Source organism: Aythya ferina (assembly GCF_964211825.1).
Source record: "Aythya ferina genome assembly, chromosome: Z".
NCBI classification, from domain to species: domain Eukaryota; kingdom Metazoa; phylum Chordata; class Aves; order Anseriformes; family Anatidae; genus Aythya; species Aythya ferina.
The window spans coordinates 25,258,793-25,285,336 of NC_140299.1; the positions used below are offsets into that span (position 1 = coordinate 25,258,793).

The window sequence follows — 26,544 nt, forward strand, 5'->3', positions numbered from 1 at the left end:
CAGGCACTTGACAAAACAAGAGTGTGCGGAAGCGGAATGTGATTAGAGTATTTTACATATACCCCATTGTCATTTTCTCTCTGACACGCTTAAGTGTCAGCCCTGCTCGCTCTTTTCCCTCCTGCAGACTTCCTTCTCCGATTTCCCCCCTTCCCTTAAGACGATTGTGCTCTGAAGTCTTGGAAGAAATGATTTAGTTTGTTTATACTGCTATAAAAATCAAGAGCAATAGAAAAGTCATAAAATGAAGCGCGCTATCAATCACACTGCAACATTGTTATTCAGCAGTTACTAACAGAGATTGATAATCCTTTGATTTCATCCCATTGTTATTACTCTGATGTGCCTGCACATTAACTATTACACATTTATTTATCGACCTGAAACACACAACAACACGGAATAGATACACACGCACGCCGTGCGGCTGCCCGCAACGCGCTCCGCGGAAGCAGGCTGCACGCTCCTGCACCGCCCGGCTCTTTCTGCCGGCAGCGGCGGCTAAAAACGGAGCCCCCGACGGCCCCCGGCCGAGCCCGGACCGCTCGCCTGGCTCCACCGCGGAGCCGCGGTGCCCGCGCCCCGGTAGGGCCAGCACCGCCGCAGCGGAAAAAGGCCGCGCACCGCGGGGGCCCCGCCGGCCGCCGGCCGCCTCCCGCCGGCCACGCACCGCTCCGGCGACGGCTTCGCGGGCTCCGCTCCGCGGGTTCCGGGACCCGACAGCGGGCTGGGAGGGCGGCTCTCGGGAATTTTCATCGCCGGGGCTTCCCCTCCTCCGCCGGAGCTGCACGGAGACAATAATTTTCAAAGGAAAAAAAAAAAAAAGAAGCAAAAGAAATAAGCCATCGCCGCCTCCCCCCCACCCCCGTATAACCGAAAAAAAAAGGAGGGAGAGAGAGAGAAAAAAGAACAAAAAGAAATCCCGAAACTCCCACCTCCCCTCCACCTTTCTCTCTCTCTGTCTCTCCAGCTAAATTGTGGCCCGGCTCTGGGTCTCTCTCTCCCTGCTCTTAGCTGTCGTTCGCGGGCAGCCAGGTTCATTGCGACAGCCCGACGTCTCGAAGGCTGAATTGAATCAATGTAGCCAAAGATCTGAGCAGGGAGGAGGGAAAAAAAAAAAAAAAAAAAAAAAGGCAGCAAAACTGCCCTAGAGATCGGTCGGCCGGTTCCTTTGTCTCCTTGTTCAGTCGCTGCCGAAACCCTGCACATCTGAGCTGCAAACAAAACCACTCTTGCATCTGTTCGCATGCAGTATTTACAATGTTTTGTGTAAGTCAATTGGACGGCGGAAAAAAAGGCCATTGGCGCTGTATTATTTAACACAGACTTCACTGGGCTCCCTTTTTGGTGGAAGCTTTATTTGCACTAAATGAATAATCTTAATTGCATCACTTTTGAATTAAAAATCAATGTTAATCAAGTTGGAAGTAGTAAATATCAGTTTTCATTGTGCCTGGGTAGAGGGTATATTTCTTGTTTTGCAAATAAAAATACAAGTCAAATAACTTTAAAAGGGCATTATGTTCTGCTACAAATACAATTGAAACGGATTGTTTAGGAGCGGATCAGAAATGGTACAGAATTTTGCACTTAATTTCCTCAGTTATCATTTACAATAAGAACCTCTTGGCTTGACAGCCAAGTCTAAACAGTAGTAAATTAGTACAAATTTATACTGATTTTACTCTAATAATCGTAATAAAAGCTTATAGATTTGGCACTAATTACATAAATGCCTAATGATCTTGAAAATTACTCTGGTTAGAAATATATTACTAATCTAAACTTTGTTGTTGGCTGGCTTTGAAAAATCAGAACATTAGAAATGGTTCGCTTCACTTGTGCAAAGCACTTTAAATTGTTCAAGTAGTTTAACATATTCAAGAGGAAAATAAAAAGCATTTAACTTTATTTACTGCTTTAAATTGAGTTTGCAGGCGAGCCGAACTTGGAAACTTTAACCGAAAAAAGAGGCTTTCGGGCTCCCACATCTCGGCCGGGAGGGCAGCGCTCCCCGGGCTGCTGGGACGCGCGGTGTTTGGCTCCCTTTCGACCGAGCTGCCGTGTGCTTGTGCGCTGAGCACAAGGGGAAGGGGCTGGCGGGCAGCCTCGAGGGGCCAAAGGGCCCTGGCACGGCCCGGGTCGCTCGGGGGGCACTCGCCGAAGTTTCTCTCCCCTCGCCGCCCCGCAGCCGTCGGGGTCAGGCGGGCGAGGGACGGGTCCTGCCCGCTGCCCCCGGCCCTCGCCGCGACCCCACGGGAGAGCGGGGCCAGCGCTGGCCGCCCGGCCGCCCGCGCCCACCCGCTTGCATCCCCCTCTGTGCCGCGGGGCTTGCGAGACACCCGTGGGAGCCAGACCTGGTCGGGGCAGAGGGTGCGCTCCGAGGAGGCATTAAAGAAACAAAAAAAAGGAAAGAGAGGGAAAAAAAAAAAAAAAAAAAAGACAATATATATAAAATAATAATAATAAATCAGAGGTGACCCGGAGCTGGGAGCGGGGTGGCCAGTGTGCTTTGGGAAGAGAAGGGAGCAGGGCAGAGGGGGAGGGCGGGCGGCGGAGGCGAGCGGAGCAGGGGAAGGGAGCGGCGGCGCGGTGCGGGCCGGGCCGGGCGGCGGGAGGCCGGGGCGGCGGCGGGCGGGCGGCGGGCGGGCGGAGCGGGGCGCTCCGGGCGCTGACATTTGCAGGCTGCCCTCCTGATTGGTCCCTGCGCCGAGCTGCTCACGGGTTCATTGAAGTGTTAAGCACCTCCCCGTCTCTCTAAAGGACATTATAATGCAAGAGACCCCCTTTTTAACCACACACCGAATTTTCTTTCATTTAGGCGATCTGTATATATCTATATCTTATATCTTATATCTATTTTAAATAACTTAAGGCCGCTAAAATTTGGGGGGGAACAGCCTTCGCCCTGGAGCGGTGCGCGATGCTGTCTCACGCCGACCTCCTGGACGCCCGTCTCGGTGAGTTTCCCCCAGCACCCCCCCGCCCCGCGGCGGCTGCACCGGCGGCGGCGGCGAGCGGGGAGGAAGCCGGGGCAGGAAATTGACAATTTGTTCCTTATTTTACCTTAATGCGATCTAAATGGGCTAATTCCTTTAAAAGTAATTGTACTGTATTAAAGTTTAATTTGATTTAACATCGTCTTTAAAAAAAAAAAAAAAAAGAGAGAGAGAGCGAGGGAGACCTACGGAGTGCGTAGATCTACAACGAGTTGTGGATCATTTAATTCCTTTTTCCCTGTTTTTATACACATACCTATACATTATTGCGATTATGATGAGTATTATTATTTTAGGACAGATGAGCTCGATGGTATTTACGAAGGAGTTCGGGGTGGCCTTTTCCTGCTTGTTTGCTCGCATTCTCCTCTCTTTTCTTTCTTTTAAAAAAAAAAAAAAAGGAGAGAGAGGGAAAAAAAAAATAAATGTAGCTACCTATTTATGGTTATTCATGCGCTGGCTTGGAGGAGCTGAGGGAGGAGAGGGGAAAGGTGGCCAGGCTGACCGACGTCCCGGCACATCTGTCGGGGAGGTGAAGCTGCCGGCAGCGGGGCGGCGGGGGTCTCATTTCCTTCTCTCTGCCCCTTCCTTTCTTCCACCAGCTTGGAAAGCCCCAAGCCCGGCAAAACTTGCCCTCCCCCCCGCTCCCCTCCCTTCGTCGCGTTAGGGGAGGCCCGGCGGGGAGCTGGTTATTTAAGGGGGATGAGGGGCGGCTCGCCCTAAAGTTTTCTCTCCCCTGCTCCGAGTCGCGCCGGGCCGGGGGCTGGGGCTGGGGCTGGGGCTGGGGCTCGGGCTGGGGCTGGGGCTGGGGCTGGATGCCTCTCGCCGGCTCGGCGAGCTGGAAAGCGGCTCCGATGGACACCTGCGGGGCTGAGCCCGAGGCCGCCTGCCCGGCTGCAGGGGAGTGACCGCGGCTCGTTTGCTTCTGCAGGGATGAAAGATGCGGCCGAGCTGCTGGGACACCGGGAGGCGGTGAAGTGTCGGCTGGGCGTAGGGGGCTCGGATCCGGGGGGACACCCGGGAGATATGGCCCCCAACTCGGACACGGTGGAAGGGACCACCCTGCTGCCGGGGGAGGACATCACCACGGTGGGATCCAACCCCAGCTCCTTAGCCGTCAGCGCCAAAGACCCCGACAAGCAGCAAGGCCAACAGGGCGGCCAGAACCCCAGCCAGGCTGGGCAGCAGCAGGGGCAGCAGAAGCAGAAGCGGCACCGCACCCGCTTCACGCCGGCGCAGCTCAACGAGCTGGAGAGGAGCTTCGCCAAGACCCACTACCCGGACATCTTCATGCGGGAGGAGCTGGCCTTGCGCATCGGCCTCACCGAGTCCCGGGTGCAGGTATGAGCAGCCCCCCACCCCACAAAAAACACCCAACCCCAACCCCTCCGTGCAATGCCCGTCCCCGCTGGTCCCTTCCCCAGAGGCGCCCGGCGATGCCCGGGCTGGGGCCAGGCAGGAGGGGGAGGGGACAGGAGGGGGTGTGTTGGGGTCTCCCCCAAATCTCGGTCGAGGAAAGCTGCCCCTGAAAGCAACAGTTTGGGCGGAAAACCTCGAACCGCGCTGAATCCCGTCCCTTCCTGCACGCGAAACCAGAGCTCTCCCTGCTCGAGGGTGGCAGCGCCGGGGGCTCTGCACCCCGGGGCGCCCCCTCGCCCCCCTACACCCACCCGCATAGCCGCGGTCCCGGGTGGGACACGGGTGGAGCCGCCCCCTCCCCGCGGCCCACGCGTGGGCTCGGAGCGGGGCAGGAGACAGCGAGGGGAGGGGAGGCAGGGTCTGCGCGGTAAGGGGCGAGCCCGCACAGCCAGGGCATCGCCACGGTTTGCCGGTGCCGGTGCCCGGCGGAGGCGAGGCCGTGCTCCCGCTCCGGTTCCCGTTCCCCGCCCGCCCCCCCGGGGCTGCTGTCCGGGGTCCTGGCGGAGGGGCTGCGGGGAGAGGAGAGGGCACCTGCATCCCGGCGGCTGTGTCCGGAATCGGAGTCCAGCCCCGCTTTCGGTGTCAGGTACGGCGGGGAAGCGAGTAGGGTGCATTTCCCAGCGGGGTGTATTTCCTCCGTCCTGCCTAAAGCCCGTGCTTACACGAACACGCGCATGCACGCAGGGATGCACACGTAAGAGACCGTTTAGCCCCGCAGACTGGGGAGAAATTTGGGGAACGGAGAGATGGATCTCGCTGCCAGACCACTCAGGCGCGAGATTTGCGGGCTGCTTTAGCGGCTGCCCGCCTTGAGCCTCGCCAGAGGCACAGAAACACGTACAAAAATGCGCTGGGGATGCGCTGGGAGCCGCGCACCGGCAGCGCCGCTGCTCTTTGCCGGAGCCGGAGCTCAAAATCCCCCTCGGCGAGCCCGGGCTCCTCGGCTAAACACAGGCACGCTGACAGAAATGCCTGAGCAGAAACTGCCCCTGCTCCCGAATGTGACAGCAAATGCACGTCTGCTTTTAAAAAGTAAAACAATTTGACCCAACCTACACGGGACTATAATTAGTTTAAATTAAGAAAGAAATTAGATTCACAAATAAAATATAATTGGACAACTGACTCTATGAAAAAAAAAAAAAAAGAAAGAAAACGAGGTCTATTAAACTTTATTGGGTTTCCCAAAGGTTAATGATACCAATTTCAATATTAGGAGTGTGGTAAATGAAGTAAAATATAAAATATAAAATGGAAATAGTTATTTTCTAACAGCACATCAAAGAAATTCGTAGGAAGAAAGACGAAGTGTTTTAATGGCCTCAGCATAATCTTAAACCGATGATAATAGCTCGAGACTGCTGATAAAAACAGTTTAATAGAGTGGCAATTTAAATATTTTTTACAATAATGTTCTGTAGTTTAAAAAGTAATCAGATCAACATAACCTTCTTAATTAACACTTCAGAATGATTAACATTATGTAATCTAGTGCAAAATAATTTATGTAAAATGTATTTACTTCACAATCTACTGTATCACTGCTCCTTGACCAAATTTAAATTAAATAGTAATTGGTTTATGTTCTTATACGAGTACTTTATAGTTTTCTTTATAGTTAACAGATTGCCTACACATTCCTTGCAGTACGAGGGCTCCATGCTGATTAAGAAGTGATCTAAATAGTTAATTTATAGCGGCTGTATATGTTTTTAAGGGTTTTAGATGCTAGGATAAATTACCTCTTCCCTCGTCTTAGATCTGTATTTAATGTATATGATACATTTAAATAATTATTAAAGCGGCTGGTGCTTAAACGGGAGTCCAATTCCATGTCTGATATTGCTCTGCTTTTCAGGCTGGTGTAATAAAACCATTCTTTTTATAGCATGCCATTATTAGAAACCAATTTCAGAATTATTTATAACCTGGAATGGCTTATTAAGCAGCAATGCGAGAATCATGCAAATTACGCGATCAAATGCAATATAATAAGCATAATCATTAGTCTCTAGCACGGATTAATTAACTTTCAATATTTTATTTACATAAAAACCAAATCAGTGAAATAACTTCTGCACAGTCAGGCTTGCCTTTCAATATTTTATACGAACAAAAATAATGTGCTGTAATTCCATTGACCGTGTCCCCCACAATGGTCCCGTCACCTGCCACGTCTTAATAGGGGACAAGCTGAGAGTATTTTCTAGTTTTCTAATGGAATGAGAAATTGCATTTTCTTCCTCTCCCAGCACTATTAAAGTGTAATGAATTCGGCCCAGAGTTCACGGCTGGCTGATCGAAATGAACCTGAGATCTGAGCTTTAATACAGCTCTCCAGATTTCCTACCAAATCTTCACATTAATCATCCGCTGGATTCCAATGAGATCTTCATAAAGCTTTGGCTCCTGGAAAGGAAAAAGAAAAAAAAAAGAGGAAAAGTGATATTCTCTCCCCTTCTCTCTCTATTTGTAACACATTTATAGCTGGGGAATTAAACGGGTTATATATTTTAAAATACATTTACAGTATGTCTATATTACTGTAACAGCGGATATCATCAAGGTAGATTTTTAGATTCCAACGTCCATTAGATTGTCACTGTTGTATTAACAATTTTCAGGTGTTAGTTGCATTTTAAAAGGAGTCCAAAGTTGCCAAATGCTCGTGGTTAATATATTTCTAGAGTTGTCATGTGTGCATTTTCAAAATCTCCCCCAGGTTTTCTCTGCATTTTAATCTGTCATGCACTAGTTTTCAACTGGAAACATTCACATTTTAAAAGCATATGCAGTATAGCTATGAACTGAGGCGATCAGACCTGATGGAGATTCTTTACAACACCAGTAAACCATGAAACATAAAAGATTTTGTAGCCGCAATTTAACTATTAACCCTAAAACATAATTGAACACGATTTTTCGATTATTCATATAACATTTAGTTCCTTAACAGCTGTTCATTCCCGCTAATGGGCGCGGGTATTTCTCAGCGCAGGTATCTAGCATTAAACGAGAAACTCCTGCAGGTCGGGGGACAGTAGCGCTCCTCCAGATTTCGAGCGGATTCCTTTTTTTTTTTTTTTTTTTTTTTTTTTTTTTTTTTTTTTTCCCCCGCCCCTGTCGCTGCAGCGCGACCCACAAAACCATCACTGCCCCGAGCAAAGCGCCCGCTCACACCAAACCCCCTTGTGCTAAAACAACCAAAACCAAGCGGCTGCGCCCGGGGGGCTCGGCCGGGGGTCCCCCCCTGCTGCCGGCCGGGGGTCGCCTCCCACGGCGCCGAAGCTCTTCCACGCCAGGGCGGGAGCCGTGGCCCCGTCGTTTATTTCCGTTTGGCATCGCTGTTATTATTATTATTATTATTATTATTATTATTATTATTATTATTATTATTATTATTATTATTATTATTATTATTATTATTATTATTATTTTCTCTTTCGGGGGGAGGCCGGGCACGTCTCCCCGTGCCTCGCCTCCTCCCGAGCGAGGGAGGCTGCAGGCAGCTCGCTCCCGGGACGGGCGCGTTGAGCCCTGGCGCTCCCCAAAATCCCGGCCGCTTCATCAGCCGACCCGTGGCGGGGCATCCCGTGGGGCCGGGCCCACGCAGGCTGCGACAGCGGCCGGGGACAGGCCCCGGGAGAGCGAGAGGGGGACAGCGGGGAGAGGAGCGGGCGGGGAGCCGGGGGAGGCTGCGAGAAGCAGAACCGCGCCTCCGCGGGGAGTGGTGACCCCGAGGGGCTGTCAGACCCCCGACGGGGCTGGCGGGCACCCCGACCCCGCTCCCAGCACCCCCGTCCGGGCCTCGGGGCCGGCGGCGGGGAGCGGGGGCTCCGCGCCCCCTAGCGCCGCGCCGGGTGCGCCCCGTCGGGGCGGGTGTCGCTGACGGAGCCTGTCCGTGTCCCCCCCCCGACCCCGTGTCCCCCCCTTCCCCGTGTCCCCGACAGGTCTGGTTCCAGAACCGGCGGGCCAAGTGGAAGAAGCGCAAGAAGACCACCAACGTCTTCCGCGCCCCGGGCACGCTGCTGCCCACGCCGGGGCTGCCGCAGTTCCCCTCGGCCGCCGCCGCCGCCGCCGCCGCCATGGGCGACAGCCTCTGCTCCTTCCACGCCAACGACACCCGCTGGGCCGCCGCCGCCATGCCGGGGGTGTCGCAGCTGCCGCTGCCGCCGGCGCTGGGCAGGCAGCAGGCCATGGCGCAGTCCCTGTCCCAGTGCAGCCTGGCGGCCGGGCCGCCGCCCAACTCCATGGGGCTCTCCAACAGCCTGGCCGGCTCCAACGGCGCCGGGCTGCAGTCGCACCTCTACCAGCCCGCCTTCCCCGGCATGGTGCCCGCCTCCCTGCCGGGCCCCAGCAACGTGACGGGCTCGCCGCAGCTCTGCAGCTCCCCGGACAGCAGCGACGTGTGGCGGGGAACCAGCATCGCCTCCCTCCGCCGCAAAGCACTAGAGCACACAGTCTCCATGAGCTTCACCTAATGGCCGCCGCCGCCCCGCGCCGCCGCTGCCGACCCCGACCTGCGACCCCGCCTCGCCCTCCCCCGGATCCGTCCCTGTCCCTGTCCCTGTCCCTGTCCCTGTCCCTGTCCCTGTCCCTGTCCCTGTCCCTGTCCCTGTCCCTGTCCCTGTCCCTGTCCCTGTCCCTGTCCCTGTCCCCATCTCCATCCCTGTACCCAAACCCAACCCAATCCCCATCTCCGTCCCCGGATCCGTCCCCATCCCAATACCCGTCCCCGTTCCCATGCCCAACCCAATCCCCATCCCCATCCCTATCCCCAAATCAATCCCCATACCCGTCCCTGTCCCCGTCCCCGGTTCCGTTCCCATCCCCATCCCAATACCCGTCCCCGTTCCCATCCTCATCCCCAACCCAATCCCCATCCCCATCCCCATCCCCATCCCCGTCCCCATCCCCATCCCCGTCCCCGTCCCCGTCCCCGTCCCCGTCCCCGTCCCCGTTCCCGTCCCCATCCCTAACCCAATCTCCATCCCCAACCCAATCCCCATCCCCATCCCCATCCCCATCCCCGTCCCCATCCCCATCCCCGTCCCCGTCCCCGTCCCCGTCCCCGTCCCCGTCCCCGTTCCCGTCCCCATCCCTAACCCAATCTCCATCCCCAACCCAATCCCCTTCCCCATCCCCGTCCCCTTCCCCATCCCCGTCCCCATCCCCGTCCCTGTCCCCAACCCAATCCCTATTCCCACCCCCCTCCCTGTCTCCCTCCCTACCCCAGTCCCCGTCCCTATCCCCGTCTCCTTCCCGGTCCCCGGCTCCGTCCCCAGCCCCGGCCCCGGCCCCCGCCCCGGCGGGCCCCCGCCTTCCCCCACCTGACTCACCAGGGAGTCGACTCAGGATCTGAAATCAGACGCCAACGGACTGGTTTGCGGGCCGAGCACCCCCCACCCCACCCCACCCCACCCCACCCTGCCCTACCCCACCCCACCCCACCCCTCCCCGTGCCCCCTCCTCGCCCCCCGACGGCCGCCTCTCTCCGGCGGCCGGGGGCACCCCCGCGCCCAGCCCTGCCTCCCGCCCCCGCCCCATCGCCACGACCCGCCGGCCGTCCGAGCGGCCTTGCAAACAAATGCGATTTGGTTTTGGGTTCGGTTTATTTCTCAAGAGTAGCGATCTCCCGCCGGCCCCGTCCGCGGCGAGGGCAGGGCCGGGCGGCGCCCGGCCCGGCAGCGCCGTCGGGGGGTGGCTGGGCGGGTGCGCGGAGCGGTAGGAAAAAGCCCGAGGGAAATCAAATCCATTTTGATTGCATTTATAAAAGAAAGTGAGAGAGAAGGGGATAAAAAACATAATGTTTAGTTTCTTTTTGTTTGTTTGTTTGTTTGTTTTTCTTTTTTGTAATCGTAGAACACGCGGAAAAAAAAAAGGCAAAAAAAAAAAAAAAAAAAAAAAGCAAGAGCACTTCCCTTTTTCGGACCTTTGATTTCGTGACAGTTGAGTTGCCAATCTGCCCCACGTTTATTTAGGCATTTATTTACGTTCCTGCTGCTATTGTCCCTCCTGCATCTTCCGCTGCCGCCGGCGGAGGCGCCCGCCGCGGCCGCGGCCCCCGCCCCGCCCGTGCCGGCCCCGCGGCCCGCCCGCCTGCATGTGCCGGGCACCCCGCCGCAGGGCAGGGCCGCTGGAGGAATGAGCAAACAATGTGAAATAGGATGTTTTGTGTAGATGAAGCATTCTTGTTACATGCTGGTCGATTCGTGCTATGTTTTAACTTATTGTCTGTGCTAATTTATTGAATTTTGCGTTTCATAATAAATGTTTGAGCTAATATAAAGCATATCATTTGACTTTTCCGGACAAGTTTATATCAAGTTAATGTAAATGGATAAATAAAATCATTTTCAGTATGTGATATGAAGAATTATGGATTTTGGTGTGGCGTGTGAGATATGAGAGGTGTCTTGAACCGCAGGCAAAAAGGAAAAAAAAAAAAAAAAAAAGAGAGAGAAAAGAAAAGAAAAAGACAAGATTTCTTGCCTTCGGAATCACAGATTCCTTTGTCATACTTTTGGGGATGGTTTGCTTGCTTGAATTTTGCATTGAAGCGTTTCATCTATCACAATTTTAATACTTCATGATTAATAAACTTTTGTTAATCTTTCTGCGTAATTGGCCTCTCCACTGCAAGAGATGGAAAGTTCCGCTGCGGAGCGAGGCGCAGGAAAAGAGGGAGCGGGCGGCAGGGACGGGACGGGTCGGGATGGGACAGGACATGGACGGGACGGGACGGGGTCTCTTCACCGTGCATCTTCGTGGCAGCTCTGAATGAGTGCGCGGCTGCCGGCGGGGCTAATCCCACGGAAGAGAAAACACTCGGTTTAGTCCTGTGCAAACTTTGACACGGGGGGTGGAAATGGAGAACTTTGTCAAGCATCTCACAGCCCATTTTTTTTTTCTTCTTTTTTTTTTTTTTTTTTTTTTTTTTCAGTGCAATGCACTGAGATCTCTTCCCCTTGTACATCAATTACACACCTCTTAATTACACACCTGAGAGTGCCCAGCTCCATAGGCACCCGCAGAAGGGTCCTTGCCTGCTCCAAAGTGCATATTACGTATGCATATTTAATTTAAAAGAGAAATAAAAGGAGGATAAATTATTGGAGATCCAGGCCAGGAGTGAGTCCGTCGGGGGTCACCCAAGGAAGCAGTTCTGTGCCCTTTCACAGGAGCCCACAGGCACCAAAACTGCCTGGGATGCTCATCCTGCAGTAGGCCAGGCGAGATGTGTCCCATACCACAACCCACACCATGAGGAATGCCTGGGGTGAGAAGATGCTGTGCCTTGTCCCTCTTCCCATCCTTCCCTCTCCTCCCCAGTCCAGCCTTGGGCCAAATAGCTGCCCCTAGGCTTGGAACCAGAGATTTGAGATCAGCTGAGATGAAGGTTGGGGTGCATAGGGCGTGTGTGCCCCATTATCCCATGTCTCTTGGTCTGCCCCATCCCACAGCACTCCTTTCCCTGTGCCGCAGCCTGCAGGGAGGGAAAGCATCTCTCCACTTATATGTGGAGGAGAGCAAATGTCGCTCTGCTCCTTCCAAATGTATGGAAGGCTGTTTACAAGCATGTAATTTTTACAGCTGCTTTATATTGCTATAAGCAAGACAGCTTTATGATGTAGGAATGTAGTAAAGTGCGGTATGGAAGATCTTTAAAAAATATGTGCTTTTTAATGGTAGAGAAAAATGCTCTGTCTGGCTGGGGGCAGGGGATTGAGACACAACATGTAGCATCCAGCTCTTGACACTGAACATCTCAAGTCTGTGGAAGAGGCCCTGCAAAGGTCCTTCTGGTTAATTCTCTCTCCTAAAACATCCATCATTTCCTCCGTATTCTAATGAAAGTGTTGTCCTGGTTATGAGCAAAGCTTTTTGATCCTACCCAACTTTGATACAACATTTGTTTCCATGGCAATAGATCTTCGTGTTCTGAGTCCTGGAGATTTTTGAAATTATACGTACCCTTAGCACCAGCTGAAGCTTTGCAACATAAAACATCTAAGCTGATGCTCTTATGTGTTTAAGATGGATGAAAAGAAGGGGACTGCAGGTTTCACTCATACATGTTACAGGTTGCGTGCGAATGATTTTATTACAAAATCTCACTCTCACTGATACTAAAATAAAATAAAATAAAAAAGTAAAACCATGCTGACCAGTTCTACCTAGCAACAGGAACAGCTTTGCTTCATTCGCATAAAGTAATCAAAATAAATGAGTGAAATCCGTATAAATTGAGGGGGAACATATACAGTAAATAACAATTAGCCTATTACCTACTAAGTAGCTAACTCTAGGCTTTGGGGCTGCTATGATCTGGGCTTGTTTGCTTACCTTGAAGTGTGTTTCAACCCTGAGCAATTCCACTCAGCTTGTAAATAGACTCTGATTTAAGTTTATATATATGGATTCATTTCTACACCAGCACACATCCACATAGGTTTACTTCCCTCTAAACTCAACATCACCTCTGAAGTCTGAGGAATATACATAACGATAGTGTCACCGAACCTTTCATTTGCTCTCTTGATGAAATGCTTTGACACTCTCTCTCTCCTGTCTTACTGCCCTGAAATCCCCCTGGAAGGCCGAACCTGCTCCTGCCCGCAGCTGGAGATTGCATTCGCTGAGCAGCTATTAACATCGGAAGAAAGTTTGTGCAAGGCAAGAGATCGGATGACATTGCAGCACAGCTTATATTATTGTACTAGCAGCAATGATCCCTTCTCCTAGAAATGAAAATGTGGTTTAATTTGTGTTGTGGTCCTTAAATTTTCATTTTTCAGAATAAAAACCTCCGAACATGAAAATGTATCTTACGGTAATGGAGGTATGGCAGTTAACCTGTCAGTTGAAAGTATGTAACCTTCCTTTTCTCCTTTTCATGACAAAGGTAATCTCATCTGAGGGCATTTATGTGAAGAAATAACAGCATGGCATGGTGAAACCACTGGCTCATTAATCCTGGCATCTACTTCCTGCAGGGTATCTTGATTAGTTAGATTCATTCATCGGGTATTTCGGAGTTTCTGATTTCTCACCACTGTCTAGGTTCACTGAGTTCAGGCTAAATTGAGCCAGAAGCAATGTTTATTAGTAATTTTGTAATACAGACTACCCTAATAATTCAGTACAAATATCTCATCTGAAATATATCCATTCACCCTAACACCTAATGCCGTTTGCAGCTGTGTTCGGAGAGAACTGAGGGAACACAAGTGATTGGGCATGTATTTTCTAAATTATTAATATGAGAGCTAATAGAGAACTCCTCTTCATTTCCAATGCCAGAATTAAGATCCTTTTCCTTAAAGCAAGCCCTGGCACAGAGGGGACCACCTCCTGCCTACTGCCAACACCCCGCACAGGCGGGTTGGCCAGGTAAGCGCAGCCTCCTCAGCCTTCCGGTGTGAAGATGAAAGGGAGAACAAAGGAATTTTAGTTTCTCCCTCCTGTGTGTTATGAGCATGGGAGAAGAAAGAGAAATCTCGAGAAATTAGCGTCCTGAAATGGCACAGATCTATCCCAACTGTTTGGCAGCTGCAGTAGTGTTGCAGCTGATACAAAAGGGACATGGGAGCAAAAGCCCCGATCCTGCAGCCTTGAAGCCTGTGATTGCCCACCTGCAAGTTACGCAGGTAAGTGTATGACAATTTGCAGGATCGGTACTCAAAATCATCCTGCCAGAAAACTTTTCCCCATTTCATAAAATCTCTTTCCTAAAAGAAATAGGAGGAGCACACACGGACCACACACAAATGCCAGTCAGCAGCTCATGTCACATCAGCTCATCCAGTTGTAGGTAAGAGCCAGGGCCTGGAAGCCAGTCTGACTCCATGACCACACACAAGGTACCCCAAAATCTCTGGGCAGGACAGCTGACAGCCCTGGCTTGACTTAGAGAAGCAGGGTTTTGCCACCAAATATGTAGCACCCACAGGATCCCTTTAAACATCACTGCCTGATCATCACTCAGAGAGGAGGAAAACCAGGGTGCAGTGGAGGGGGAGTGCACGGACAGCATTGTTTTAATTCAATTGTCAGCTCATCATGACAAGAGCATTTGGGGGTGGGGGTGGGTTGATTAACCATCAGTCTTTGGTTTGAATAGGGCTCAGTGAGCATATTAACAGCCCCATGTAAGGCCCTATGTGAGATTTACTTCTACTCCTCAGAGAAAAAAACGGCAGGAGGGTGTCTCTCTTTTCATCCTCCTCACAGCCAGGGCTCATGCACAGATGAGCCCGCCTTTGTCTTCCACCTGGGATGCTGTATAATGGTATGGGTGGGAGGTCGCCTCTCTTATTTGCCAATAAATTGTGCCTGCTTCAGCTTCTCCTGGGACCATGCTTGAGGCTCAAAAACTCTGCCTCACTTTCATCAATGCTCATGCTTAAAAGCAATTTTTTTTTTTTTTTCCAGAGCTAAAATTATGCTTTTAGGAGCTTTGAAATCTGCCAGAAGAGAATTGCTCCTCTGGAGGAAGGAGTCCAGAGGCATTTGCGCAGGACTTGCCACTCGAGGTTACACAACTGCTCTGCGGAGATCCTCACCCTCCGTCGAAGGTCAGAGGGAAAATGCAGAATATGCTTAACACACTGCCTGTGAGGGTGACGTTCCCTCCTGACCCCCATACGCGGTTTGTGCCCTGGAGTATGAAGTTTGATTAGCCTTCTCTTGCAGCGTTGGAAGCATCATGGTAGTGATCCAAAAAGTACTTCAGAAAAACAAAACAAAACAACAACAAACAAAACCAAACTACAGACTTTCTCTCACTGACCTCCCGCTACAGTGAATTTCATAAGCTGACGATGCACCCTGTAAGGACACATTTCTTTTTTACTGGTTTCAATTTATTGCCCTTTAATATAATTTAAGTGGCAGCTATGATTCCCTGAGGCTCCTTTACAAGCCTGTAAAGTTTATTTTTTTGCTAACTTTTAAAAGAGCATTTCAGGATGGCTACAAGCACCCTCCCCTGCTTTTGGTATCTAATAATTAAGAGAAAATACCACCCCCTGTTTCAAGCCATAAACATTATTCTGTAATGAAATTCTTACATACTGGATGCATGTGATGCTGAGCATCCTGCCCTGTATCTGAGCTGAGGCAAAGCTCGATTTGACCATAACAGGATCAATCCTCATGTTGCCGTTTCCAGAGGGTTTGGTTGTGCCACTGTCACAGATGCTGCAAGCTGGTGCAGTTGCAGTCAGCGCATGCTGAGTAAGCAGAAGACAGGATATAGGAAGGGGGCATAGCACTATCCAGCTATTGTTGTCCATAGCCCAGCCATTGCTTGGTGATGTCTGGTGTCCCCTGAGGACAGGATGTGCTCAGGGAAGTCCCCATCAGTGGAGGAGCTCTCACTGCAGCAATGTCACCTAGCTTACAGGCTTGCGTAGCTGGTCAGACATCCAATGAATTCAGATTTATAAACAAAACTGAGTGTAGAGAGGTATTGCAGCAGCTCCATAGCCACAAAATGTCACCAGAAATTAACCAGCTTTGCTCTTTCAACTGAAGAACAAAATGAGAAGTCTACAGAAGGTCAGACGTATAAAAATGCATTGAGATGAACAGGGAAGAATATTAAATTACTAAATAAAGAATTACACTTGGTACAGTTGGTGGCTCTAATCTTTGTGTCTATTATAAGTAATAATTAACACCCACAACTGTATTCATTGCCAGCCTGTGTTCTTATCTTCAGGTCTTGGTAGCAAATAAATGAATCATTCTTTATTCTTGAAATTTTAAATATTTTAAGAAATACTTGATGATAATTCCACTATATTTTATAGTACTGTCACTTCGCCCTTTCTATTTTAACTTCTGTGCAATTTTAAGCCCAGGTTTGCCATAAACCATGGCTGCAGGGACTCACCACTGCAGAAATGGGGAGTCCTCCTGGGCTCTGAGGACTCTCATCTCTGTACCTCTGTATAAAGACAGCTACAAAGAAGGTGTTTATAATGAAAGTGGGGCCCTCTGTTGTTTGCTGATTGCTCTGGCCTTTCTTAGTATCTTACTCCAGAATCTCATACATCTGACCCACTCACCACTTGGTTGTTTTCTCACTTAAATCAGGCCTTTCTCATTTCTGTTGGAAATGATTCCTGCCCCTTCTACAATGAATTGCCCTAATAGTCCTTCATTCATTACCCACTTCTCTCTTAGCCTCTCCAGTGGGGTGTAAATCTGTACAATTCATTCATGGACCTTATAGTCAATCAATTACACCCAAAATATAAAGCCAGTCTTTTACTTGTTGATGCCTTCCATACACATCCTTCTTTATGTTATAACTCTGACAGTGGATGGTTACACCATTACTTCCTAAATGAAAGCATTCACTACTGCAGGTACTTTTTAAAAAAAGTGTCTAACTGTCTTAGTACACAAGTCTCCTCTTTAAACTACTGTAGGCTGCCAGGCTCCATCAATTTTCATCCTCATTACCTCCACATCCTTCTTAAAACACTCCACATCTCGTTTAGACATTTATTCTTTATCAAACAACATCCTCTGAACTTGTTCTGCCCAAGGGCTCAGCCAATGCACACATTTCCTCTTACCATTAATGGTGCTGCTCTGATCCTGACCACCTTTGATGGCACAGTTGTCCAGTCACTCTTAAAGTGCTCTTTCTACCAAGCTGCAAAGCCCCATCTCATCTTTAAATCTCATTTTGATCCTTGTATTTTATCTCCAGCTTCAGAATGACTTTCTGAGTGAAGCAGTGTGGCACTCTCCACAGGGAAGTTTATCTACCTGCCTGCTTCTGCTTGCACTGAAGCCTCCAGGATTTTGACACTCCAGATACAATTCTCATTACCTGTATGACTCACACCAGCCGAGAAAGGATTCAGCACACCATTCCTGGCTACGCCTTTTCCCCATACCTTCAGCCACCACTATGTGTGCCATTTCACTGGTGAATCTCCTTGAAATGACTTTGATACTTTTGTATTATGCCCAGGTCTTCTTATTTCCAAACTAGTAGTGTGCACTCCTGCATTTGCTGAAGGTGGGTTTGTATTTTCACGTATTCCCAGCTGGTTTATATGCTTGCATCAATGCAGCTGGGGTTGATTCTCAAGTTGATGGTATATGAAACTGGCATGGCTGGAGAGGCTTCAGGTTCTCTGAAGATCAGGTTCTTGTGTAGTTGTATGGTTCTCTGGACACTTGGAGAAACGTAATTCCTCAAATACCCTTAAAGTTAATTCTTATGATCTGCAATCAGACTGCATTTTGTAGTCATTTGGGAATCACCCTTTGATGGCTTTGACTTAGGTACTACAGCAGAGCTCACATTCAGAAGTCCTAAATTTCAGCAACATCCCTGTGCTCTCTTGGGGCATATCTCTGAGGACTTTAAAGAGTGCCAGGAATAAGCCAGTAGGAGATACAAAGCACAGAGTTTATGCTGGATTTAGGCTTTTTGCAGACAGCTTGGTGTGGCTCAGGCACTGCTGCGAACCCTCAGGGTCTGTGTCTTATGCACAGCAATGCAGTCACAAGTTTCAGCAGGCCTTGGAGTCCAAAATGCAATCCCAGACATGATTCACTGGCCTGGAGTTGTATTTGGTGAGTAATAATATCAATTCCAGAACCTTACTATGGTTTATTTACTGGTCATATTAGCATGTAGGCTGACTCACATTGCCATAGAAAACCCTTGCTTGCATATGAATGTTATTATTCTATCAGCTGCATCTGATATTTCACAGATTTTTTTTTTCTGTTTTCTCCCTCCTAATCTATTTTTTAGGCCAACAACCCTGCTTCAGTGCCAGCATCTGCCTTTCTAATAATGTAACTATTTACTGCATCATTGTGCTCTACTCTCATTTCATGTTGTCACACTCTCCACGACATTATTTGAAAATTGTCAAAACCTTCAGTGAGAATTTTCTACCAGAGGGAAAATGAAAAACGCAAGTGGTGCGGAGTGGTTACCATGAAAAGGCGCAGAGATTGAAGTGCCACGGCGTCTCCTCAGTGTGACCTCCTTCTGTATGCTGGCTGAGACACTCAGACCACATGTCTTAAAGAAGCTGGTGTGTGTGTTTAGCTTGCCATGTGTGTTTTTTGCACAATTGCTGAGGTTTGGTCTGAGTCCCTCTGGACAGCTCCATACTGCATTTCCATCATTTCCTTTTTTTTTTTTTTTTTTTTTTTTTTTAAGGTCTACAGCATTCACTACTCTCTTCAGCAACAAATATCCATACAGTGATCAGTGAATTATTCCAAACACAGGTGTTACTTATCTTGAGTCGTATCTCCAGAAATGAACCAACATAACTTAAATACCATGGGTATAACTGAATTAGATGCACTGGATAAAGGAGAAGCAAAAATAACCAAGTGAATACGTTCAGTGGAGAGCTTGTTACCAGCAGTAGCCAAAAGTTGCCCTGAGCTCAGCCCCAGACAGCTCCACCTGCAGCTGCTCACAGCTGCTTTGTCCTTGTCATGGTGGTCCTTGGGAATAAAGATGCAGGCAGGGTCTGCAGTGCCTTGTCAGGGCCCTCTGGCTGCCTGGCCTTTGCAGGCTGTGCTGCTCCATGGCATCATGCTCAGGGCAGGGGGAGATGAGATGTTTTATGAAGAATGATAAGTTTTGGCATTCAGTTCTTCAGAGCAGCTTGGCTGTATGAGAGATGACCTCATATATGCAGGATGATGCTTGGTATTTTCCCCCTGTTTTCCCCCTGTTTTCCAACTTTGTCCCATGTGCCCCGGAACCCCACCAAAATCACCTCTGAACCAGGTTGTGGCCGCAGAATGGTTCAGCCAAGCTGTCAGACAGATGGGACGGCCACATTGGCATGGAGACACCTCATTAAGTTCCCTAGTGGCAGCATGTGTCTTAGTCCCCATGAGCTCAAGCTGGGATGGATGTCTCTCATGCTTTCCTCCACCATGGAGGTCAGAAGGACTCCTCCTCTTCAGGTGCTACACCAGGGTCACCCACTGCATGGACAGGGCTTAACAGACAGCTGCAGAAGGTGCCAGCACAGAAGGGAGGAGCTCAGCCACTGCCAGGCTGTCCAACACTCTCTGGAATCTGCTTCTTCATGTGCTGGTACATGGACCAGCTCTTCTACCACCTGGGAAATGAGCTCTCCAAAACAAGGGCCCCAGAGGTAACAAAACAACTGAAAACTGACCCAGACAAAATGTTCCTCAGCTATTCTGCAAACCTCTGAAGAGAACAAGGTCATTTATTTCTGGCACCAATGCTGAAGGGGTGTGAGGGCTACTTGCAGTTTAAAAAATACTTGTAATGGTACACACTGAGAGCCTCCCTTCTCAATAAGGAACCTAAGTATAAAATGCTGTTTTAGACTTATGAGGCACATGACTGCAGGGTGTCTGCACGTATTTCTATGTATAATAAACTTGAAAATGTGTTGTACTTTATTACCTGTGGTTTGAAAATCTCACCCATGAAGTTACATATTGTGCTACATCTGGCATGGCTGTAATGCTGCTAAGAAAAAATATGTACTAGTAAAAAATAAAGATAAAAAAACAAACAAACAGACATACACATTGAGTAACCCACATTTTTCATCTATCAATCATCAAAATGTCTTCAGAATTAAGCTGTGTCTTTTGTTAATTCTTTTTTGGGGGGGATAATCCAATGAGGCTACTAAATAAAGCCAAGTATTAAGGATGTGAAATCAAAAAGCTTTTTTTCAGCTCAGCTGTGAATTGCCGAATGGCAATTACACATTCTGAACAATCATACAACTTCTTTAATCAAATGAGGTAATATGAAGTTGGCTAGATTTTCCTCAATACTTTCAACTTCAGTGAAAAATACAATAATTAAACTCTCGGTACAATGACTTTCAAACCTCTGCAAGCTCTCAGCCCCCCCCCTTCTTCTCTCTCTGGATAATAAATCCTTATGAAAGCTGCCACCACGACAGCGACAGGTTGTGAAATTGTTTAATAATGTTGACTCAAGTAGTGACATCATTTGGAGACTTTTGCTTTTTTTTGCAACATCTTTTTAAAGACAACTGCAAGCTGCTGGATGTGACAGAGCAGATACAGCTCCTGGCAATGAGAAGACAGGTGCCTGAAGCAAGAGGAGTGCACCCCCAGCGAGCAGGCAAGAAGGGGATCCATCAACCGTGCTACCAGCCCTGGGGATGAAGATGAGCCAGGATCAAGGGGAAGAAATCCCAGCTTTGTTCCCTTTTTCCTTCCCTGGTGGCCCATCTGACAAGTCCTTCTGTGAAATGCTTCTATTAGGAGAAGGACAGGGACAGGAAAGTCAATGTCACATGTTAAGGAGAGCAGGGAGGATGCCCAAGTGAAACATTTTTACACGCATGGAGAATGGAAACATCTAGTGGAAAGTAAGCCCTTTTCCACAAGTGCTTTCTATGTCCTGCAAAACTTCTGGCCCTGGGCCCTTCCTGGTCCTGTGTGGAGGCAGCAGCCAGGCTCCAGGAACATGCGCTTGGCAGAACTGGTGTTTTCACCAGGAAGATGCAAATCTGCTTTGAGAAGAACAGAATCACACAATGGGCAGGGATGGAAGGGACCTCTGAAGACCATCTGGCCCAAACCCTGTGCTGAGCAGGATCACCTAGAGCACACGGCACAGGATGGCATCCAGGCAGGTTTTGAATGTCTCCAGAGAAGGAGACTCCACAGCCTCTTTGGGCAACCTGTGTCAGTGCTCTGTCAACCTCACAGTACAGAAATGCCCTCTCGTATTCAGCCAGAACCTCCTGTGCTTCAGTCTGTGCCCATTGCCTCTCATCCTGTCACAGGGCACAACTGAAAAGAGACTGGCTCCATCCTCTTGACACCCTCCCCTTGGATATTTATACACATTGATGAGGTCTCCCCTTAGTCTTCTTTTTTTCAGGTTAAACAGGCCCAGCTCTCTCAGCCTGTTCTCGTATGACAGGTGGTCCAGTTCTCTCATTTTCTTTGTAGCCCTCCTCTGGACTCGCTCCAGTAGCTCCACGTCCCTCTTGCACTGAGCAGCCCAGAGCTGGACACAGCACTCCAGGTGTGGCCTCACCAGGGCTAAGTAGAGGGGGAGGATCACCTCCTTTGACCTGCTGGCAACACTCTTTCGAATGCAGCCCAGGATCCCGTTGGCCTTCTTGTCCACAAGGGCACATTGCTGGCCCACGGTCAGCTTGCTGTCCACCAGGACTCCCAGGTCCCTCTCTGCAGAGCTGCTCTCCAGCAGGCCAGTCCTCAGCCTGTGCTGGTGCTTGGGGTTATTCCTCCCTAGATGCAGGACACTGCACTTGCCCTTGCTGAACTTCATGAGGTTCCTCTCGGCCCAACCCTCCAGCTTGTTGAGGTCCCTCTGAATGGCAGCACAGCCCTCTGGGGTATCAGCCACTCCTCTGAGCTTTGTGTCAGCAAACTTGCTGAGGGTGCACTCCACTCCATCATTTCATCATCTAGGTCATTGAGGAATAAGTGGAACAAGACCACTCCAAGTACTGAACCTAGGGGATGCTGCTAGCTACAGGCTTCCAAGAACGTCTTGGGTTGGAAGGGACCTTAAAGATCATCTAACTCCACCCCCCTGCCATAGGCAGGGATGCCACCCAATAGATCAAGTTGGCCAAGGCCCCATCCAGCCTGGCCTTGAAAACATCCAGGGATGGGGCATTCACAGCTTCTCCGGGCAACCTGTTCCAGTGCCTCACCACCCTTCTACAGAGAAGAATTTCCTCCTAATGCCTAGTCTATCATCTTCTGGTTTAAGACCATTCCTCCTTGTCCCATGCCTTCTTACAGGAGAGGGGTACCAATGGTATAAAACGGATCTGATTTTTACCCCAGATGGAGCTTGTTTCATCTGAAAAGCTTCCTGTGCTGCTCCTTGGAGAGCAGCCCATGCTGGAGCAGTCCGTTCCCGAAGGACTGCACCCTGTGGTATGTCTCCTGGGCTGGCAGTTCTCAGGCTGGCAGGCATTTTCTTCTGCCCCAGGTTCAGGAGACTTTTCCTGTCAGCCTTTTTCCAGTTAGCGCATGGTCACCTTTATGGCTACTACCCTCATCTGGTTACCGAACCCCATGATAATCTCCTATCCCCCAAATGACTTCCATCTGGGTTGTTTTTTAGGATTTCTTTATTTTTTCTTTAAATGCGGGGCCTGGGCTTGTGGCCTGTGTGGTCGCCAGCCCCTGACTCCTCCTGCTGGGCCCCACACAGCCACGATGTGTCCCTGGGGTTGGTGTTGAGCGGGGACTGGGGCCATCTGCGCCCGTCCTGCTCCCAGTGCCACGATAAGCTTCGGACGAGCTGTCGTGGCATGGAGGGGCTGCGGTCCCTGCACCTGGGTGACATGCTGCGGGACCTGTAGCTGGAGGGACTTCGCTGCCGCTGCTGCCGCCTCCATGCTGGCCCTACGTTGCGTTGGGCCCTTCCCCGGGGCTGGCGGGCTGAGGCAGCCCGCACGGAGTGCAGCACCAGCCTCACGATGGCCAGGATGGGGTGCTGGCAGAGCGGGCAGGTGGCTCTGTGGGCAGCGCATGGCTCGATGCACTCCACGCAAAAGGAGTGCCCGCAGGGGTTCAGCCGGGCTGCGTCAGCCAGCGGGCCCAGGCAGATGGTGCATGACTCTTCTCTGGGCACCTCTGCTGGCAGCTCCTGGCGTGGCTGGCTCATGGTGCCCGCCTCTGTCCTGGTGTGGAGATGCTTGTTGTCTGCGGGACGCTGCTCTGATGACTAGCGGGTGTCAAGCACCTCTGGTCCTAAGCACCTCTGGTCCTCAGCACCTCCCTCGCAGGTCGCTGGCAGAATCTCAGAGTAGTGGTCCACCAACAGCACCCTGATGCCTTGTGCTCCACCAGGAAGACCTTGATGCCTTGGCTGCAACCAGAGGGAGGGATCTCAACATCTTATATGCCACAAGAAGGACCTTGACATCTTGAATTCCACCAGAAGGATGAGGGTGCCTCACCTGCCACCCAGAAAGGCCTCGCATCTCTTGTGCCAAAGGAAGGACCTCAACGTCTTGTGTGCCACCGGAATGACCTTGACATCACGCCTTCCACTCACACCACCTCCAACTGTCACGTTCCAGCAGTAGGATCTCGATCTCTCGAGTGCCACTAGCCAGACTCAACGCAGGCTGGACGCTCAGGGCTCTTATGGCCAGCTGCCTTTTGTGAGGCCATCGGGTGACAGTGACTCTGGTGACATCAAAAGGGTCTCATGGTGCCCCTGATGGCAGCACTTAGGGAATTAATGTGACTTTTCTGATAAAATGCTGACATGAAATGGCTGTTCCACACTGACAGGAGCAATGTCTGCCAGGCTGGGGTCCAGGCCGGGAGCTTGGCCTTTGGCCTGGGAATTGCTCCCAGAAAGTGGGAACATGCATGATAAATCAAGAGTTGTTTAAAGAATATAAGGAACATCATCAGCTATTGGCTCTCCAAGAAGGATGGTAGAAATGAACAGCATCTCTTGCTTACGTGAAGTGGTGGTGTCATCATAGAATCATCACAGAACCACAAAATAACAGAATGCACAGGGCTGGAAGGGGCCTCTGAAGATCACCTAGTCAAAACCCTTTGGCCAAGCAGGATCACCTAGAGCACATGGCACAGGATGGCATCCAGGCAGGTTTTGAGTATCTCCAGAGAAGGAGATTCCACAGACTCTCTGTGCCAGTGCTCTGTCACCTTCACAGTAAAGAAATGCCCTCTCGTATTCAGCCAGAACCTCCTGTGCTTCAGTCTGTGCCCATTGCCTCTCATCCTGTCACAGGGCACAACTGAAAAGAGACTGGCTCCATCCTCTTGACACCCTCCCCTAGGATATTTACCACCTTATAAGAAGATAAAATGCAAGCCTGGGAGGTTCCTTCCCATCATCATGCTTCTTTTTGCTCAGATGACATCAGTGTAAGTCTGAAAAAATTATCAGGGTTTATCTCAACTGGTTGTATACTGGTTAAAAAACCCACTCCTCGTGTTCCTGGTGCAGAGATGTGGTGGGCCTGAGTGACACCTCCCTGTGCTTCAACACGCAGTACAGCCCCAACAAAGCACTGCAGAATGACAACCCCCTTCCCAAATATCTCATGGCTTTAAGAATATGTATCTGATAAATCTGAACATTATCTGTTTAAATGGATGCAAAATGTCCGGCTCTCAGAAGCCGGGCTGTAATTCTGAGAACGCCATGGAAAGAAGAAAAAAAAATTACTAGCACTAGTAACAGATGTGAAATTACATTAGATAAATATAATCATTAGTTTCAGTCTCACCCTGGTTAATTTGTTTGTGGAAATGTGCAACCCATTATTCATTAGGTAATTTTTCACACATTGATTAGAAAGCCATGTCGAATTGTGACCCAGCACATTGGGGTTTGCCTATCTTGCAGTGAACTATATCGCTTACAATAGTGGAAATGGGGGACAAAATGTTTATCTCAAGCTGATTTTGTGCCAATAAATAAAGTAAATCAATAGCCAGTGAAGTGTGAACGACATTTCTCTGCTGTATAATATGGTTTTGGGGGCAATTTGACATGCTACAAGGGGAAACAAGGGTCTTGAACAGAAAGGTAATAAAAGCAAATCATGCTGGTAACTGTTACTGAAGTCCTGTATTTTTCTCTACATGGGCAGCTTTAAGATGAGAAAAATAATGCACATAACGGTCTAAACCCACTGACATACTCCCCACCTCTGTAAGCACAGGGGATCAAACCCAAGTGTGGCAGGGACCAGGGTGGGTCCCTGGGGAATGGATGTCCCTGCCGAGACTGGGTCTCTGGCTGGGGACCTGGAGGCACTCGCCCTCACTGCCATCCTCCTGCAGGCAGCTGTCTCTCCCAGGGGTGAAATTCTGAGGCTATAAATAGTTTTGCATTGAATTGCAGAAGCAGTACTCCCATATACCCATGAGAAAACTGTAGCACAGATGCAGCTTATAATAAATGGACTTTGCTGCTGGTGCAAAGTGGAGGAACCTCACCAGCTTTGGTGTGTGACACCAGCTTGCAACAGCAAAGAACCCAGCTCTCCATCACTGTTATTTACCCCTGCTGTTTTTCCTTTGGGAAACTGCAGGTAAGTAAAAGAGGAAAGAAGAGAGAAATGCAGCTTGAAGCTGGTGCTGCCAGGTCTGTCTTTTACAACCCTAACCAAATTCTTTCCAAAAGAAGATTTTACTCAAGCATCAGTAGTGGTATACCTTCTTTAACCCACACAGCTTCTTCAGTCAGCAAAATGCAAATGAGAACAAACCAAATTCAAAAAACATTTTATTTATTTATTTATTTATCTATTTATTTATTTATTTATTTATTTTAGTTTTATTGCTGTTCTTGTTGACATTGCCAACAAGAAAGAGAGTGGAAGGGAATGTACAGAACAGTTTAAGCCATCTATCAGTGAAATCTTAGAAATCAGTCTCAGATATCACCAAGGCTGGTGTTAGGTCAAAAAAGAAAAAAAGAAAAAAAAAAAAGTTTGCTAAGTACAGCAAACACAGGGAAAACAGCTCCTTAAGTAAATTCCAGAGTCTTCACAGCACTCTGCATTTACAACACCAACACTGTGCCCACCAACACTCCACACAAACCACCTCTGCATTTGCAGTGATTCATGTCAGGTAAAATACGATAATAAACTCAGTCCAGAAAAGAAGCAGTGTAATAAACTCAGCCAGCTTCCTCCAGGCCCACAAGAGGAGCAGACCCATAAATCTGGGCCAGTTTTTCTTTCCTGGTGCATTTGAGCTGGTCAAAACTGACAGAAGTCCTGGTGGTGAGGTAGCTTTGCCCACTGCTGAGCCGTGAAGAGAAAGCAAAGTGTGTAGGCAGCAGGTTGTAGGAGTGATGCTCTAGAGACACCCTCAGGGTTGGGAACCAGTCTGTGCTGTTTCCTTGTGGATGCTGGTAGTGGCTCCTGGTGTGGTGTGACCTTTCTGAGGATGGATTCATCCACAACATTCAACATCCATCCACACAGGGGACAGTGTGGACGTTTTCATGTGCACCTGGGGATCAGGACCTTTCGATCAAAGCACACACTCTGCTGAAACTTCAAAGGACTCAAGTTCTGATGTGTCTTTAAATAGAAATAAATAA

The 26,544-nt window shown here is 49.5% G+C and overlaps 1 protein-coding gene across 1 annotated transcript; it reads left to right on the top strand.

Annotated features, from left to right (window-relative positions):
* Nucleotides 1–2,923: 2,923 nt before the first annotated feature.
* On the top strand, nt 2,924–8,899 carry OTP (orthopedia homeobox; the record flags this gene model as incomplete). The annotated part of the gene is made up of 3 exons (XM_084503561.1): nt 2,924–2,960; nt 3,931–4,340; nt 8,369–8,899. 3 exons carry the CDS (start codon nt 2,924–2,926, stop codon nt 8,897–8,899), a joined length of 978 nt encoding a protein of 325 aa, XP_084359687.1.
* Between the last annotated feature and the right edge of the window lie 17,645 nt (nt 8,900–26,544).